Below are 20514 nucleotides of genomic sequence, written 5' to 3' on the forward strand. Positions count from 1 at the left end.
CAACACACCTGTCATAGGTGACTCTGTAGGCAGTCACACTGCTGTTCCACTCAACGGGCTACACAAGATGATAGTCGCTTACATCTTGCTGTCGGATAACTGCTTCTGCAACATAACCTATGCATCCATGCCACACCTCACCAGGTACAATGTGACAGTCATTCTCCATGTTAGTGTGACTGCCCTGAGATGCAACTTCACAGACTATGTGTGCAGGGACATGCAATAGCTTACCAGTCTTGTAGCCCAAGCCCTGGGGAGCATTATGCATTCATCCAGACCTGATACCACTGTACAATGACTGACTGTGTCACTTCAACAGTTGCCTATGCTTCTGCTGTCATTCCACAGGCATCTGGTATCTGTCCGTTTTGACTGACATGGTCAAACAACATGATGCTTTGGCACAGATGACCTGCACCTGTCAGCCCTGGGAGTACAGATCACATGTAAGGCTCTTGCTGCTTCTATACTGACTGTCTTGCACAGTTTCCAATAACATTCACCACCAGAATGGGAACTGGCAAGCAAAACATGGGGTCATGTGACACAATGCTTGACATCTTCATCTCTGACACACGCAGGCAAGGCACTCCTTATAATGCACCACTTCAATATCTCTGCAGTGACTGGGACCTGCCTCTAGGCTCTGCAGAGCACACCTGCAATGACAGGTTATACACAGACAATACCTTTCAGGCATGTACCTGGACCGGCACACCCACGGCTGAGGTGTTCCCATATTCTACTATGTTGTACACACATCCTGACTAGTTACCTAGCACAATGCATCAGAGGTGCTCCACGTGCAACTAACTGTGTCCAGCACTGCTATACACATTGTAACATGCTACAGATTCAACAGCATACCCCACGGTTACCAGACCTCATTTGTTGGTGTACTGGACAGTAGGGCTCAGACAGATACTACTGATGTGAGACTGACACTACCCAACACTTAACTGGGATAGCCACTCATGTACCGACACATTAGGCCAACACTGTCCGTGATTCATAACCTCCACTCGGCTGGATCAACCCATACACACCACCTCCAAGACCAACAATATCCTTGACATGGACACTACCAACATGTGACTGGTGTTCCACACCTGGGGTTATCCCCTCATTGGTGGATTCCGGACATATGCTAATCACCCTTGTTAGCCACATCCTGGCACCACACCCTTCACAGCATACACAGTACATGAGTACTACAACACCTACTACAGACGTCTTATGACAGCGGTAGTTAACATCATGACACCTGTGCAGATGGACAATGCACATACAAACGCTTACATATACCCCAGTGCACTTCACTAGCATGTACACGACTGCATGGATCATGCTATTCCACACAGTGCCACGATGGTACCCACCAGATAACAGATGCCACTCTGAGGGTCCAGTTCCATGGACATAATTTACAACAACAGGTGGAGGCTGTTGCAAAGTGGTGTACAATCCCATGGGTGGAGAAGCTCACTGGTCAGTCTCGGTAGGGCCACGGGATCTCTCATCACATACTCCAAAACTAGCTACATAAACATTTCTGCAACACATTCCGGGGTGTACCACAAGGCATTATGGTGGTATGTCAGTAGTCAATGGCAATACCCACATCTGCTCTCACATACAACAGTTACTCAGGAACATTACAGAACCAGATGATGTTGGCAACATGCTGGCGGATGGATTCAATGCTAACATTACACCCTCTCACTCCCTACAGGGCCACAATCCATGCAGGGACTTTGCGGTGTCCCTGTGGTCACACCTACACAGTACTAACCTGCACTCTATATGGCCTGGGACACTGGCCCCATGTGATCATCCAAAGTCCAAGGCTGTGCTGTCCACAAACCTCTGAACGACGTGTCTCCCCACTAGGCCACCATATTCAGTAATAGCCTTGTATCAGACATTGTTGCCCCTGAATGGCACACAGCAACAGTTATCACACTCCACACAGGTGGCATCACAATGCACGAGTGGGACTATTGCCCTACACACCTGACTGGACTGTTCTGTATGGCTATGGGGTACATCATCATGGACGTCATTCACAGAGACATTGCTGGGCTCCGGTCCTTTGATGCCACCCAGGTTGGACTTGTTAGGGCCAGAGCATGGCTCCTACACCTGGTGGACTCCTTTCATACAGTTACCAGGGTAGTTGATGATGGTACAGGGGTCCACACAGCCTACATTGTCCTCTCATTGCCTTTCAGCACCGTTCTCCATTCTGGTATTGACAACATACACATCCACCTGCACATTGAACCCTGTGTCTCAGGATGTTATGCAAAGTGGCTCATGGACAGGACACACCCAATGAGGGTAGCATACCATAGTACCTACTGTATTGCAGTTACACTTGGCATACCACAGTCCTCAGTCATAGGGCCCCTCATGTTCGGTATATGCTTCCCTGTGGTACAGGCTAGCACAGAGGGACTTTCCCTGCCTAGCTTTACAGATCACTGCATACAAAGCACCATGATTGTTCCACCAGCTGATACTGACTCCATCCATAAGGGTGTCACTGTGACGGATACCTGATATCAATATCATGGCCTCAAGCTGCATGACACAAGGTGCATGAACATCCCCTTTGCATTACACCATTCACCCACTGACTATCACATAGGTGGTAGTCCCCTACATATATGACACATTGTACGTGTTCGTAGTACACACATATGTCGCACCCACTCCTGTGATAACCATGTTGCCACTGTGGCATGGATATCCTTCTACGTGGCCACACTTATCTGTACTGGGTGTGTAGCTGGTACATAGGCACCCATTGTACCTCTGAACTCCAGACATATACACACATTCAAGGGTACAACACCCTGTTTAGGGTGTACCTTACACAACAGCTACGGTTTTACATACCACAACATTAACATGCCATGACGTTTATTGAGCTTCGACAGTTAAAGTATGCGGCTGAACTACGGACACCACGTCTGTACACATTTGCATACTACATATTCAGGGGTGACCTCTGCTGAACAGACAGGGCCCATGTCCACAACAATATTAATGGATATACTCCACATACGCGACATAAGCAAAAGCCACTGTGAGCAACATGCTCATGATATGGGTGGGATGTGCTTGAGGGTTACATTCCCAAACCGGACACTCACCATGCTTTGGAACATGATTCCTATGTACATCACGCAGGGACACTCAGTAGCACTGTTCATGTGATACCTCACTTGGTGGATGGGAGACACATGTACACCAGGGATCACTGCACTGGCTGTATTGTGCAGAGGTGCAGGTAACACATGGCTCTGATGTTCACAGGACACTACCCTAGAGAGGTGCCACTGGTGTGAACACTGTGGTTGTGCTTACACATAGACTTACCAGACTGAATAGTACCCCACTATGAACCTGTGAAGCTATTACATGTCCTTTGTGCATGGTTACTTGAGTAGCCCTTCCATTTAGATTAGCTATCATGCTATTACAATGTCCCGTGACTACAAGCCATATGTATCCTGTTATTGTACATTGTACATGCCAATAGACAATACATTTGGTATGCATGATATGCCTGTTATGCTGTGTAGCATATCTGACATATCTACCTACAATACTATACATTACACATATTTTACATAGTATCCCATAATGCAAAGCATACTTGCACAGCGGGACCACCTTAGACATGTTATTGTCATTATATGCCCATACACAGGCCTACTGTGACAGTATATCAACATATACTATCCCCTGCTATGACACGTACTTGTTGGACATACCCTACCACTGACAGTGGGTGGTATGGAATTGTTCTGTTTCAAACCCTCATGTAGCATCCCTTGTGGTGCCTGTGATGTTTACCTTGTGGCCCACTGCTGGACGCACAATTTCTACAAGCGTTAGTATGCTCAGCAAGACATCACTACATAAATACCTTTTCCCACTTTATGCATTGCGGACACTTTTAATTAATGCAAACCAGGCTATACAAATACTAACATAATTAATACGAAACATGCTATACATACACTTACATACCGAGTGTCCTACATACCTTGTTATCATTCCGGACTTTCGTCTCTATTTCTCTTACACTGTTTAAACAGTTCTATGGTATGAGCATATGGTTTGAATGTCTGGCAAGTCATCCTTATATACGTTGATACCTGTAACATGTGGTTTCCGGCCGCCAATTGGTGTTCCTGAGTGACTTATTACTTGCACAACAGCTGTGCAGCTACTCCATTCACCAATTACGCTGCAACAGTGGGGTATAATTGAATTCTCCACTTGGGCATTGCCCATTTGCCCTACCTTCGGGGAAACGGCCTGTATTGTGTTTTGTTGTGTGTAATTGCAACTGCTATGTGTAGAGACACGTATAGTTTGGATTCATGTCCCCCATGGATTGTGTGTGATGGCTGGAGTATGTGGTTCTACATGTGAGTGTACCTGTCATCCCAACCGTCTGATAATGGACTTTTGCAAACAAAACCTGTAACATCACCGTTTGTTCCATTATACAATGGCTACAATTTTACATGGCACCTTTAAATGTGTCTCTCACAAGGTATGTTAACGCTTCTGCAGAGGTGATTGACTGACTGGATGTTTGTGCTGTAATTACAGTCTGTATTGCTATAGTTTCTAGTGTGGGGGATGTAGGTGGGTGTACGTAGCATATACAGGTTTGTGTGGCTTGCATTTCTAGATATTCCATATATATGTGTGTGGGCTCCTTCTCTAATTAAAGAGCTATCAGTTAGTAGACTTATGTTATGGGATTATACATTGGGCCATTGTTAATTGGTTTCTATATAGTATGCAGGTGAGGTTGATACTTCCATACCTCCGGAATTACAGCGATATGTAAAGGGATATTTTTAAATGACAGCTATCCCGTGTATTTCTGTCCCAGATATTTGCAGTCATTGCAGTTGTGTTGGTGACAGAACCTCTTTGGCATGGGTTGCCACCTTTTCATATGGACATTGTTGGACACTTGCGGGACACACATCGGTGTTTACAGGCCGACACATAGCCACAGTCAGTACACAGGGTAGCACATACTTTTATCCTCAATACATACTTATTGTTGTGGGACTTTGGCTACTTATCATATTGCATGCAACATTTACGTTTCTTACATACTGGCATAACTATTTCATGCAACTATTACTTAATATATGGGACATAATAATGTCCTACACTCTCGGACAGTTGCCCTTTGTAATGTTTTATGTCAGGACACAACTGCCCAGGAAGGGGCTGTCCCTCCTAATGTGGGACAGGTGGTAACCGTATGCCTATGGCTAGCTATACCCACACCTACCGTAATGATCTACCTCCGAGTTGGCACTAACAGACACACGATGCAGACACACACACACACATTACAGTCACACGGAAATGCACATGGCACCCTCAACACACACATACACAGATTACAGCACTCACAAACACAGTTGAACACAGTACCTACGTGGACCGCAACACCGGCAGCGGTAACTAAATGTCCCTTCATATCGTCATAATATTACTCGCGGTTCTACTGTTCCAGTACTGTGTTCTTTCGGTCTTTCAGCCTTGTGGTTATGCGTGTCAGTATGTGACACATTCCATAGTTGGTGGTATCCTATTTATTTGTACCTCCAAGGTTTTATGAATGTTGCTGACGTATCTATATATTTGCAGATATCGGTGAATCTGTATATATCAACATATATCACTCTATCGCCCTTTCTATCTGTATTTTATATATATATATATATATATATATATATATATATATATATATATATATATATATATATATATATATATATATCTGACAGGGAAAGTGACAGGCAAGCTACACCTTTCATTGTGTACTTGGTGTATACTGTTTCCTGGACTCCGCACGTTTGTGTCTGTACCTGTCACATTACACACCTGCCATAGGTTAGGGTTACCACCTGTCCCACTTTGCGAGGGACAGTCCCTCTTTGGGCAGTTGTGTCCTGCAAAATATTTGTAAAATGGCAAATGTCCTGAGATTTTAAGACAAACTTATTTCCTATAGTTTATGTAATAGTTGCATAAAACAGTTATTCTGCATCTGAACCACCTAAATGTTATAAGAAACAGAATAAGTAACTAAAACATTACAAGAATAAGCTTTTATCTAGGCAAATAAGTGAAGTTCTGATTTTCGTACTGGCCGGGTGTATGTGTCGGCCTGCAGAAATCTGATGTATGTCCCACATTGGTCATTTGAAAAGGTGGCAACCCTACCGTAGGTACATCTTGGCTATCATAGTGTTAGGTGATTGTATACATGATTGCGTGTTCTACTCCTGGCAGTGGTCGTTTTACCCTTCAGAGCAGGAGCTATTAGTACAGGGGTGAATAATGCTGGTTTAATCACCTGTTCTGGACATCATTGACCTTGATCTGTGCGATATTCTGGGAAGCTTAGCCCTGTTTCGTGCATATCCGTCTAGTCATATTTAAATGACACTTAGCAGCAGTGAGCAATGCATATTCCCGCTAACGTGTGCTAAACATGATCTGATGACCTGCATCTGACATGCATTACTCGTGCCTTCGGGATTACGTTATATCCCTTACAGGATGTGGGACCGGGAACATGCACAACGGTCACTGCATTTACCACTTGGCCATCTGGGATGTGTACACGTGTTATGGTGTTTTGTATGTGGAGTATACTACGGTTGTTACTCCATACTGCACTCACATGGGTAACTCAGTTAGTTTACATATTGATGAGTCCAGTTAATGGTATGTCCATGTGATGTTTACTGGATGTGCTCCGGCATTGGGTTATGTATATCACAGTGAGCCACACACGATAATGTGCTACACCTTCAAACGACCGTAGGTGGAGCATGCTGGGGTGATGAATACCTGTAATGGGTACACCCCATGCCTTGACACAACATCCATGATTACATTATGTGGAGCCCCTCATTAACGCAGCAGGGAATCCGTGCAGAGTGTGTGCAGAACAGTGCTTACACATATGTGATCCCGCGATTGCCTCTGCTCCGCTAGGCAACAGTTGGTTACTTGATGTTGTGGTGACAGCAGACACTGTTTGCCTCGTTTGGTGTATGGCCTCTGACAATCGGGCGTGTACCTACCGATGTACCTGGGAACCTATACACACAGCACCAACATATGCTGATAGGCGCATGTACTGTTCAGGTGTTGACATTCCGTGTTCCAATAGCTGTTGTGTGTACAATGTTTGAGGGCTGCCTATGTAGGATTCACACAGTGGGCCACCTATACATTACAATTTACAGGTGGTCGTGTGTGTGTGCCATCCATTTTACTGTGTGTGCAGGTGGAGAGGTGTGTCAGTCCATAGGGGCCTACATTTTCAGAGTATGTGCTATACATTCCCTCTTTGCCAAGGCGTAGGCATATTGGGCATCTCTCCGTCTGCCTACTGGGGCTGGCACAGTGTGTTCATGGTCTGAATCCCTCTGTGCCTGTGATGGCCTTGGCAATTGCAGTGGGCTATGTGGGCCTTCACCATTTTGTCCCTGCTGCAGCTGTTTCCACAAGATCATATCATGTAGCATGGCACATACTATGAAGATGTGGGCACACGTGCCTGGAGAGTACTGCAAGGCTCCACCAGATGTGTCCAAGCAACGGAACCGTGATTTCAGCATACCGAATACATGCTATATGATGATTCTGATTTGTGCGTTTGCCTCATTATGGCGTTCTTGCATGGGTGTGTGTGCATTTCTGATGGGAGTCATCATCCACGGCTCCAGTGCATAGCCAGCATCCCCCACAAGATGGCCATGTGGGATGTCCCACCTGAGAAATACCTGATACAGCTGTGAGGCATGCCAGATATGGGAGTCATAGTAACTTCCAGGGCTGCCAGCACAAACATCCATGATAATGCCCTGAGCATTGCACATGACCTGGCAGTTGATGGAGTGGAATCCCTTGCGGTTTATGTAGCGCCTACCATGCTCACCGGGTGGTAACTTGATATGTATGTGCGTGCAGTCTATCGCACCCAGTACCTCCGGGTAGTGTGCTACACGGTGGAAGTGACGCATATTGCTGGCCAACTCCTCCTGAGTTCGGGGGAAGTATATATGCTCATTGGCATGTGGTAACATGGCATCCAGGAACTGGTGTAGTACCCTGGATGCTGATGCCTGTGAGATCCCCATTATATCTCCAGTTGGCCTTTGAAAGGAACCTGTGGCTAGTATTCACAAGCTTACACATACCTTCGTGTCCACTGGAATGGGTTCCCCTCTGTTGTTTCTGGTTCTCAGGTGTGGCCGGCACAGCCCCACTATTTGCTGTAAGATGTCCCTGTCCACCCTGTAACACTCTACTATCTCCAGATCATGTAGCCCCTGGTAGGTTACCCTTGGTCTGAACACTCTTCTCCTCTTCCGGGGCCTGCGGTGGTTGTCGGCATCATCCTCCACAACACTGCCAGTCTCTAACACATGGTGATGAATCACAGCTATGGCAGCTCCCAACATGTACATTTTAAAAGTTCCCCGTGTGTTTACACCTATGGTGCAGTATTTGGGAATACACAGGTGTGTGTCAGGTGCTTTCACACTTTATACTATTGTGCTGTGAACACCGATGATGTCATAGGGTGTGTATGTATGATCGTAGCTACAGGGTATCTTATGTGTTTTACTACAGGAACTACTATTGTGGTGCCTTTGGTGTTGAATTACATTTGGCTGCCGTGTATTACCTCTTGCCCTTCCCTTTACATTTCTGCACATTTCACCTACCATTTTCTGGCATACATCCAGCAGCCTGCTTTCATTTGTACTTTCCTAGACCTGGCTTATCTTGCGTAATGTGTTCTATTGCCGGTCTACTGTAGGTTTGCTTTACTCTGCTATGACAGCTCTCCTATCTTTGCAATCCAATGCATCCCCTATCTTGTTTTGCAGGTTTCTGCAAGCAGACTTATCAGCTGCCGTCGATTGGCCGCCGTGAGTTGATAGGTGTTAATTGCTCAGTTGTACTCCAATTACCCTATTGCGGCATTTCCTTCTTTTCTTCCCCTGCCTTCTTGTTTGTGCTATTGTTCATGGCACGTGCATCCGCTTACCGGGTTTCGGGCACGTTTTCATCCCCGTACACATGCGCTTTCGGGCACCATATGTGCTCTCAGCTAAACGATTCTATACCTACCTCCCCACCCCTGTCCTGCAGCTTTGCTTAGCAATGGCCAGGCCAGATTTGCATTGCTCCAATGTGCTTACAGCTATGGTGGCACACCCCTCTGCTGATGTCATGTATCACCTCTGAGCCACTCCTCGGTGTTATAGCGCTGCACCGTATGGAACATCCTTCATCCGGCGGGACGTTTGCGATTCAGTATTACCTGCCTCATTTGCATGGCATTGACAACTAATTCATAGTTACCACGCCGAACACTGTAGCAGACCCTTAGCAACCCTTGCACCTTGGTTGTGGTGTACCATGCATACCATTGCGCCTTATGGTGAAATCCTGATTTGTATTACATTGCGATTTTATGACATTTGTATATATTTTCTTTGTGTTCCAGTTTGCGCACACATGCCTTGCGGTTGTACTGTGCGTTACTGTGGACATGACATTAAATGTTGTTTTTTAGGTGTTGTGCATCTTTTCTTATGCCATTGGCTGTGTATTTAGCCATTGGCATATGTTAACTTTGTAATGCATGAGTCTGGTCCACTTCTATAGCTCCGATGTTCTGTTTGGGAAAATGTAAACCGTGTTTTTCGGTTTACATTTCCGTGGGCTTACGCTACGCCTGCACCACTTCATGAATCGCTATATGCCTTCATTTACATGGTGCAACACTGCACATGGGGTGATTAGCATACCTAAGCCAAGGGCTGCACAGTTCTGGCGTACACCGGTAGTGCACGTGGAATTGGATCGTACCTGAATCACTCGGCGGCCATATTTGGCATTATACCGCCTACGCTACGCCCACGCCTGGCGCAAGCTTCATGAATCCTGGGGCTTTTCTTTTCTTTTCTGGTCCTCAGCTTTGGAGTATGGGCACGACTCTGAGGATTGCCTAAGATACCAATTGACCTAGCTACTGCTTTGCCTCTTTGAGTACTACTACTTTGAGTAACTTGGTCTATGTTTTTCCTCATGCCTGTACAGATGATGACTGTTGTGACTAATGTAAACATTTCTTGTTTTAAAGTAATAAAAAATGTCTGATGTCACAGGATTTCAAGATGTGCATGAGAAAGGATGGTCTGGAATGGTATAATCTTGTTAGCTGTACTTGAGTGGACATCATGTTTTTCTCTATGCACGTATCCTTAAATGGGATATCATTGTCACAGCACATAGTTTTATAAGGTACATAAGTAAGTCGTAAGTAAGTCGCAGGTTGCCCTTGTTGGCCATTTTAAGCCTAGCCAAATTCTCTCAAAGGTGAGAATCAAGCTCTATCTCTTGTTTGTGAGGTAAACACCTTAACCATTATGCCATCCCCCAACCCCAATTGATTTACCCAGTTAACAAATGTAATTATTACTAATTATAAATCCCCAACCTTGTGGCATATAACTTGAGATGTAGCTTTTTGTGACAAAGTAAAAGTGGCACCCTGTGTTTAATACTAGGTGGCTCTTTGTCTTTAGAAGGATATACTATGGTCTCTGTAATATCATGTGGGGTGCATATACCTCACATACAGCCTGCACCATTTTTCTGTTTAGATAAGATCTGTCTCTTACTTTACAGTCTGAGTGCTAATGTAGCTGGAGCCATGGATGATATTGATCAGGCACCTCCAAACAGCAGGGTGTACTTTTTCCTTTTATCACCTCTGACCATAAACATGCTAGTTTGCATTGTTGTTGTTTGGTTTGGGCTACAAGCAGGGACATATTTCTTGCTAAATTTTCTTCAGTGACTGGAACTCAGTGGTTTTGCTATCCACGAATGTGGCCTTTGGGCCACCAATGTTTTGTCTGCCAATATTAACTTCCACTTAAATTGATACTAATAGCCTCCGAAGTTTTATGCGGTCATATGCAGTTTGCAGTTGGTTGCAAGATGTTTATGCTGTACTTCATTTTTATAGTCACCAGAATGGGTTTGTTGGAATTTCAAAAGTGTAAACCTTTGTAGTCTCCATGTAGCATTTCTTGCTAATTGCAATTTGTTACATAATCTGGCCCTTTATGTACTAACCTGCATGCATATTTTTAAGCATTCACAAAGTATACTTTTTCTAAGCATCTCCCAGTGACATTATAGCCAAAAGAAACTCATTCTTCAGATCTTTCAAAATATTTTAGGAGGTTTATAATCTCCCAAACTAATCTGTACACACTATCAGTTTAAATATACAGGGTTACTCATCCATAACCTTTCTGTGGCAAGGCAACAGCTGAACATTATGCTTACACTGCATAAATACAAAGAGGCAACACTTTTTTTTGCCAGGGCAGCAAAAAGAGGTAGAGACTGCTGATTGCAAAATTCCAAGCAGTCGGGCGGCATAAGGCACCTGAATCATAACCCAGGAGAGAATGAGAATAAGCAACACCAGGGGTGTAGCCAGATAATTCCATTTTGTACTCACAGTCCCTTATTGCTGCCCCTAACCCACCTGGATTAAAATAATGTGCACATCTCACAAAATGATGCTCCTCAAACACTTAATAAATGCATACATCATTTCAGCTATTGCCTCTATATCTACTAAATATATTGTTTTTGGATTAGCAATTACGCCAGTAAACAAGCAATGTATCTATCCTTGGATGCATTAATTCAAACAGTTATGCAGACGTTTGTCCTGAAAAAGCTACAATTTTCTTAGTGAGGTTCAAAAAATTTACTCTGTAGAGCAAGGATGGTGCCAGACATATACTTTGTAATCTATATAGTACATTTTTTTTCCTTTCCATCACTCAAACGTAGCTTTTTTCAAGCTATGTTATGTTTACAACTGTTTAAAGTAATGCCTCTAACAACAGGCACATAACTTTCTTACAGAGAGGACTGCAAATCTAAAACAATATCTTTAATAGTTTTACAGGGAAGCACAGGCAATCATATGTACAATTATTAACTGCTAGGGGGACAATGTTTTGAAAGGTGTATCCATTTTTTTCAGATGTCAGGCGGGTCGAGGGGCAGTAAAAATGCTTTATGAATACAAAACTGAAATTTCTGGCTATACCCTTCCTTTAGGGTACAAAGATTATGCTTGGTTACACACCCTTGAGCAACATTAGCATTGTTTTACAACACAACTCGTGTTATTTTTACTAAAATTATCAGTTTCACGTTTGAATTTGATTCACTTTATACACATCCGCAGGCTTCTGTGTACCTTTAATTCAGTGTTGCTTCCCTGTTGCATCAGGTAAAAGACGTACCGCTGCTCCGTAAAGAGTTTACAATACCAACTGGCTACAACTTAAGTATTGCAATGAGTTACAGAAAAAAGTTTCTTCAAGCTTTCATCAGCTGATACTAAACCAATCGAAGATCATATTCTGAATGACAACTCAAGACCTTGGTTCTAACATGATTTTGGAGCGAGCATTTGTCATTTTGCACCGCCCCCTCTCTTTGAGTGTATAGTTCGTCTTTTACCAATCAAGTTTAGCTTTTCAAATATTCAGGATGAAACTGATTGTTATTTGATAACATCGAATGACGTAAGCCACAACATGTATAAATACGTTCCAGTCAATTTAATTTTCATTACAGCTGAAGTGACTGTTGTATGATTCTTTCTAAACATTTGTTTCAACCCTGCAAGGAAAATACGTGCTAGTTATTAAATTGTATTATAAATATATGTTTGGAAAATAAAACTATCATCGTAGTACGATGGTGTAAGTAATCGCGAACACAGTTCGCAGCAATGCATCGTTACATAGGAGTGATGTAATGAGTGCAGCGCCTGCTATGGTTGGCTAACCGGTTCAGGCGTTTCTGTTTTCACATTGAAGCGTAGCTGCTCGATGAGGTCTATAGAAGAACTAAAACAGCTGAAGTATCCAACCGTACAGGAAGGCAAACTTGGGTTAACTAATTGAAACCAGAGCGTGTAAAATAAGCAGCTGGGGGAAGAATATGACTGGGTCCTTCTGATTGGCTGTACTATCATCTTCGATTGCATACGTCTTTCTTATTGGGAGAAGCTCTGTTTATATTACTCCTAGAGAAACTTGGTCCAAATACTAATCAGACGGATTATGGCGTCGTCTGCAGTAGCCAGTGGGACGAGGGCTGCGTCTCCAATGGAAAGTTGTTCTGCATTAGGCTCTCCGGTGATACCCGAGTCGCCGGTGCCGGCCTGCATGTTTGCACCGGCCGCGGGCAGTAAGGGTGTTTGTGCTGAGGTGGATGGAGAGACTCTGAATGGGGAGTCCGAAATTGATTTGACTAGTAAGGTAGGCCGAATGCTATTGAACTTCTCCTGTCTTTAGGATGAGACCGAATATTTTAGGAGAAGGGGCGTATTTGGTATGTTAACAGGGGTGATGCACTGAGGATGAAAACGGACGGGGTGATCTTTTTGCCAGGTTGGTTTACCAGATTCTGTGTTTATTGTACCTCCTTCATTTGGAACTGTTGCATTGAGCATGTTACAGTATCACGTTTGGCATACGAAAACGGATTTTTTTATGGCTACAGTTTTGTACACCTGAGCCCTTTTGTCAGGAATTAAGTGGTTGCTTTTTTTCCTTTTTTGTCTAGGAAGTCTTTTAACATTCAAGTTTACTGAAATATCTAGTGTGGCTTGGTCTGAAGTAGTTATTGAAATATTTTGAAGTTTTGTGCAGGACTGCAGGTGTATGTGTTTTTATTTGGTAACCAGCTTTGTGAACTGCTGACCCTAAAGACCCTTTTTAGCCACGACACGAGACATGTTGGCAGTGTGTTGCTTTACCAAGTTTGACAACTTGCTTGGTTATGAACCATTGGTATATAGTATAAAATAACCGCATGTTTGAGCAGCTTCATTTGATAGCCTTAAGTTTTCTGACTGGGACTAGTAAAGAATCCATTCAGTTTGGAATGTTTGTCCATTTTTTAATGCGGGATTTTAAGAAATCGGAGAGCGTCACTTTTATAACACTAAACCATTTTTTGGAAACCTGTTTTTTGTCTGGTTGCATATGTACGGTGTTTCAAAAAATATTTTTTAACTAATGCTAATAAGCTTCAAAAAGCATTGGTAGGTGTAATTCAGTTTGATTATTTTTGGGTGTGCGTGTTTACATGACGATAATCCTGTACGTGGATCCTTAACCTGTTTTTGCCATGTTCTGCATTCACTTAGACATTGATTAGACCGTTTCAGTCTTCTGTGCAGTGTTCTGATAAGCAGTTGCAAATCTTCCATGCAAGTTTCTTTTGTATGTATATTTTGTTTGCTTCAGTAGTTATGTATCTGTACCAAAGGTTGTAAAGTGGGTTGTAATCACAGTATAGACTGAAATGCTTTCTTTTAATAGTATTTCACCCTTCTGTTACTTGACAGTAAGTTAAGACAGATTGTAAAACAATTTACACATTTACCATATTATTCTATTTTTTTTTTTTTTACTAAAAGACAATGCAGACCTTCCCAGGTCCTCCGAACCTGTCCAGTCTCCTCTTATAAACCCAAAGCATGTACCACAAAATAAATCTTGCATCATTTTCCCCACAGTCTAATTGCAACTTTGATTCTGTACCTTGACAAAGGTATGGCAGTAGTGTACTACAAAATGCATCTGAAAGCAAAACCATTAGCCTAAAACACTCTTCTCAAACAGATTAATCTTGTAGTAGTAACCTACTTTCCATTACAAGCTACTTCGGGCAAATTCTAAACCTTTACTCATGCCATTACCACCCACTTAAGTAATAACAACAGTCTTGTATATAATGAGTGTCTTGCTCCACACAAGATTACAACCTCAAATACAATAGCCAGCTAGTCCTGGCTTTGCCAGCATCATTTTTTTAAAGACCTTGCCCATTACTAACACCCCCTACGCATCTTGTGTGTGTTGATGACATGGTTGTATTCTGTACTAGTCACTGTAGCCCATTTTGAACTGTGCTGGGGCAGTCTGACTTCCTCACACTTACTGAATACCTTGAGCAACAAAACCTCTCTGCTCCACCAAAACTAAAGCTTGCTGAACATTACTTTACAAAATCCAGACTTCATTGCACGTCAGACCACAGTAACACTTGCACAGAAAACACACTCTATGAAATACCCAGGCATTGGGCTGGAACCTACTCCAATGTTTCTCCCCATTCAGACAGTAGTAGGAAAAGATCAGTATGCTACTCTTGTTGGGCCACAAAAATCTCCCCTGTCTTATTAAATCAGCTATGACTAATCTGTTTTAGTTTTTATGAGCACATTATTTGCTCACTGTTTAATGGAATTTCAGCAGATGTTTATCTACATGGATTTTGCCAAGGCATTTGATTTAGTCTTTTATGATTAGTGCAGGCAATGGTAAAATTCAAACCAAGTCAGATACTGTATAGTTAGATGGGTGATGACCTGACTAGCTAACAGAAAATATCTTGTTCTAATGTTTAAAAATATTAGGGTGTGGAGTCCACTCAACAGTTCAGAGTAATGGTGAGTGTGGAAGAGAGGTGAAGAGTACAGGCAGGATGGAGTGGGTGGAGAAGTGTCAGGAGTGATTTGTGACAGATGTGTACCAGTAAGAGTGAAAGGGAAGGTCTACAAGAGGGTAGTGAGACCAGCTATGTTATATGGGTTGGAGACGGTGGCATTGACAAAAAGGAAGGAGTCGGAGCTTGACGTGGCAGAGTTGAAGATGTTAAGATTGTCACTGGGTGTGATGCGGATGGAAGGATTAGGAGTAAGTATATTAGAGGGTCAGCCCAGGTTGGAAGGTTTGGAGACAGTTACGTTGGTTTGGACATGTGCTGAGGAGGGATGCAGAGTATATTGGGGAGAAAGATGCTAAGGATGAAGCTGCCAGGTAACAGGAAAAGAGGGAGGCCTAAGATGAGGTTTATGGATGTGTTGAGAGAGGACATGTAGGTGGTTGGTGTGACAGAGCAAGATGCAGAGGACAGGAAGAAATGGAAACAGTGTATCTGCTGTGGCGACCCCTAACTGGAGCAGCCAAAAGAAGAGGAGAAGGAGTCCACAGGGATCTGTTTCACGACCTCTGTTTGGTCTGTTTCTGACTGCACCACCGGTTGGATCAGTAAAATTAGTCAGTATGAAAGTTGTATATTTTTACCTATGACTGTAATGTCTCACAAGACAGTTCTTCATTGAACATCTGTTGGTATGAAGTTCAATATATATGCCGATTTCTATCATACTAATATAGGATCATATGCCTAATGTGCCCGTTGTTCTAGCACTAGTTTGTAGCTATTTTTCCTAAAATAAAAAGGATGTAATGTTAAGCGATAAGGGACTGTTAATTCTCAATTGTCTGTAAGTAGACTTACAGCTAAGTGCAAACTGACACTAATGTAGCCATAACAAAGTGCTTAAAATTGATATAAAGTGCATTTAAGGATCTAAATGCGAGTGCACTGTTGCACACGAAGGGACCATTGAAACTAGATGCCTTAACGTATACCTACTATAGAAGCAAACTCACTGTTATAGCTAGCTAATCAAAGGTGCTTTGTACACTGTATTAATGTACATTTCTAGTGCTTTTAGCTGCCACAAAGTACTTTCACTGTTCTACATGTGAAGGAACTGCTTCACTCAAAAAAGGTCCGTTGAAACTAGACGCTTTAAGTATACCTACTGTAAAGCAAACTGACATTTTTAATACAGTTAGAAAGCACCTTAAAAATGGGTAAAGTGCATTTTTGGTGCTCTTGGCGGTTACAAAGCGAATTTACTGCTCTAAATGTGCATGAGCACATGTAAAGGGACTATTGAAACTAGATGCTTTACAGAGACCTACTGTAAAAGCAAACTGACTTGTATTTAGCTCCTTTTGAAAGTGCTTATCTACTGTTTCAAAGCGCAATAATCTGTTTAAATTGTTTTGTACTGCTGCACACTAGGGGACTGGTCATAATCCAGCTGCTTTAAAATCTAAGTACTGTAAATCAAAAACGGACTATTTATGCTGCTACTATATGAGCTGTTAACTGGCTTAAAGTGAATTAATTTTTGGAAAGTGTATTTTACTGTTAACTGTGCTTTTCCTTGCCCTAATCTTAACCATATCTCCTTCTCCTTCCTAGGGACTGTAAACTCTCTTGTTTGCCCTAACCAGCCTGCCCCCCCCCCCCCCCCCCACCGCCAATTGTAAGGCTCGCCACACTAGGGGACTACTACCTGCAAAAGGCCTAACATCACACAGTACAACTGTCTAGTGTGTGTTACCTGCAAGTAAACAAGGTTATTAACTCCATCTCTTAATGCTGGTACAGTCTGCAGATTAACATTGAGGAATACCGCTCAGAGGGTCTGCAGCACTGGTAGAAAAGTATAAGATAATTTCCCTTGTATTCCTTTAGTGAAGGTAAAGGGTATCTGTATAACATTTAATAAAATATAAAGCCAAGGTGTAGGACTTGCCGCTTATAATACCTTACCTTTGGCAAAACTCTGGAAAACCACAATAGATTGGGTAAAACCACCACACCCACTCCCACCTCAACCTCCACAAATACAGATAGTGATATAGCCTCAAAATTCAGCCAAACACTTTAATGAATCCATTACTTCTCTATCTACGCTAGTATCCAGAAATAGCTACACACCCATGCCAACAGCCCCCAAGAACTATTCTCCCCTTACCTTCTCATCCATCCCAACCTCTACAATAAAGAAATACCTCTTAAAACTGAAACCCACTACTCTTGCAGCAGATGGTTTACCAGTTTTGTCTTTAGCTTTTCCCGGTTAGGGGCCACCACAGTGGAACTCCGGTCCGCTAATGATTGGTAGTCTATATATTTTTTTTTTTTTGTGCCGAGTTGCCAGCCCAACCTTCAACAAAACTACGCCCATGCACGCATGTCTTTCAGAGGCCACTTGACCGCGGGGAGGACATGCAGACTCCACACAGAAGGCACTCCAGCCAAGAATCGAACAGGAGAACCTTTAGCTGTGAGGCAACAATGCTACTGCTGTACCACCGCGGCTTCAGATAGTTTACCAGTACATTTCCTAAAAAAATGGCTGTCTACTCCATATGCTACCCAGTTTCCATCCTTAACTGCTCTATACAGGAATTGTATATCCTTCGTCTGTGGAAAATCCTCTTACATTATTCCCCTTAAGGGTGGATCCTCTTATGATTTCTCCAACTACCGCCCTATTGCCATCTTGTCTCCTTAATCAAAGATACTAGAGAAATGCATACATTCTCAAGTCATGTATTTCCTAAACTCAAACTATCTCCTCTCCCCTACACAACATGGTTTCCACTCGCACCATAGTAAACCACAGCCCTTCTCTCCTTTACAAACCTGGTTAACCAGCATAGGAATAACAGATTTGTATCTGCTATATTCCTTGACCTCTCAAAAGCATGTGACATGGTTTCTCACACCATACTAATAGATACTCTAACCTCTGTAGCCTTCACCACTATTACTTGGTGTAAACATTACCTAGCAGAACGCCAATAAGCTGTCCAGTGGCAAGGAGTTTATCACCTCTACTCCACCACCATTGGTGTACCCCAAGGCTCCATATTGAGCCCACTACTCACCAACAACCTACATACCTCTACCGTGCAGGCCTCATTAATCCAGTATGCAGATGATTCCACAGATGATTCCACCCTAATCTGCTCAGCCCCATCTCTCACCATCCTACAGCAGCTCGCCCAGGAATCATTTGCCTCAATTGAAAGGTGGATCACTAATATTCAACTCATCTTAAATCCTAACAAAACTACTTCTATTCACCGCAAACAAATCAAAAACCTCTCCACTTTCCTTCTTTCTCTTCCAGTAATGGTACCGTCATTTCACCCAGGCAACACTCTCCACTTTGACATCCACATCTCTCAAACTATAAAAAAGTACGCACAAAAATGGGTTCCTTTATACAGACAAAAAGACTTTCTATCGGATCAGGCTAAAGTCACCCTAGCTCAAACCCACTTTCTACACTAATGTATGCAGCCCCAATTCTCACTTATGTCAGAAAATCTAACCTAGACATACTTGAGTTTTGCTATAGCAAAATTGCCACATTTGCTACAAATTCCCCATTCAGTTCCCATCACTGCATACCTCTCGGGCAACTCCAGTGGCTTGAACTTCCACGGTTACTATTACCAACTTGTCATATACAACAGCGTAAAACAACCTGACAAAACTCCTGCACTAAAGCAATTACTAACCACTCCAAATCGTCCACTCCGCTCTGCCAGTAATTCACTTCTCACTATTACCTCAGCTAATACAGCCGCCAAAGCTGTTTTCACACATTATAGCTAAAACTTGGAATGCTATCCCCACATCCATGACTGTTGCATCAAATACCACTCAATTCAAAAACGCCCTTACGGTCCATGTCATAAGCTATTGGCTGTCTTTGTGTCATAGTCCTAAACTTTGCTACCTCTGCACTATCTCTTTCACTGTTTTGTACATGCCCAGTAAGCATGGTTCTTCCAAATGTTGTTATCCCTTGACAGAAGTGTTTTATAGTTGTAATCTGTTTCTCACTACAAATAGAATGTACATATGTAAGTATTTGCTAATTTGAATTGTCCGTACTGTTTTTCCATCTCACTACATACTACTAGTAGAACAAATGCTTTTTCTACACTTTGTATAATTGCTGTAATATGCCATTTTTGATGCAAGTATTGCTGTGATGGGCTATTTTTCATGTAAGTGGAGCTTTTCTCCCCGCGTCTTCCATGAAAATGGACCTCGTCCGGTCAGACCATCCCAGTTAACAAAAATAAAATAAATGTTTAAAAATGTGTGGTGGTGCATTATGGATTCTGCAGTCCCGAGTATCCCTAGGCAGTGGATAGTTGCATTCCATCTGCAGTCCCATATGAGAGACAGGGTTCTAGTAGATTCATGTCTTAAATTTGATGAATGTTATTAGGCCATACCTAATGGTAACTAAAAATTTCTTGCTGTGTCACTAGTAGAGATTGGAGAGGTGGCACTTGGAGATGGGGAACTTAACTCTTTGTTCAGTATGTCCTGTTATCGAGTATAGTGCATCTGTGTGTGTTTTAAATACTACACAATTGCAGAAACTTGAATGTGTCCAGAAGTCGTCCTACTCTGCATGTAGCAGGATAGTGTCAGCTCTCTTTGTGGTAAGACACTCCTCTGTTTTATGAGACTCTTAAGGGGTGATCTAATTACTGTAGTTGTAACAGCAGTGAAACTTGAGGCCAACACTGTATGTCCTTAATAACCATACTGTTACATTGAAGAATGTTACTCTCAAGAAGAGAACAAATATCGAGCTGCTTTTTCCACCACAGAAACTGGAAATGCTGGAAA

General features: G+C 42.8%; 1 protein-coding gene across 1 annotated transcript in view; it reads left to right on the forward strand.

Annotated features, from left to right (window-relative positions):
• Window positions 1-12778: 12778 nt before the first annotated feature.
• Window positions 12779-20514, forward strand: part of GTPBP1 (GTP binding protein 1) — a 1054512-nt gene continuing 1046776 nt past the window's right edge. Inside the window, exon 1 of the mRNA XM_044074296.1 lies at window positions 12779-13451. Coding sequence (XP_043930231.1) covers window positions 13254-13451 — 198 coding nt within the window. The 5' untranslated portion in view covers window positions 12779-13253. The remainder of the gene's footprint in view (window positions 13452-20514) is intronic.

The sequence above is a fragment of the Protopterus annectens genome, chromosome 1.part0, assembly GCF_019279795.1.
Source record: "Protopterus annectens isolate FY-2018-M chromosome 1.part0, PAN1.0, whole genome shotgun sequence".
NCBI classification, from domain to species: domain Eukaryota; kingdom Metazoa; phylum Chordata; order Ceratodontiformes; family Protopteridae; genus Protopterus; species Protopterus annectens.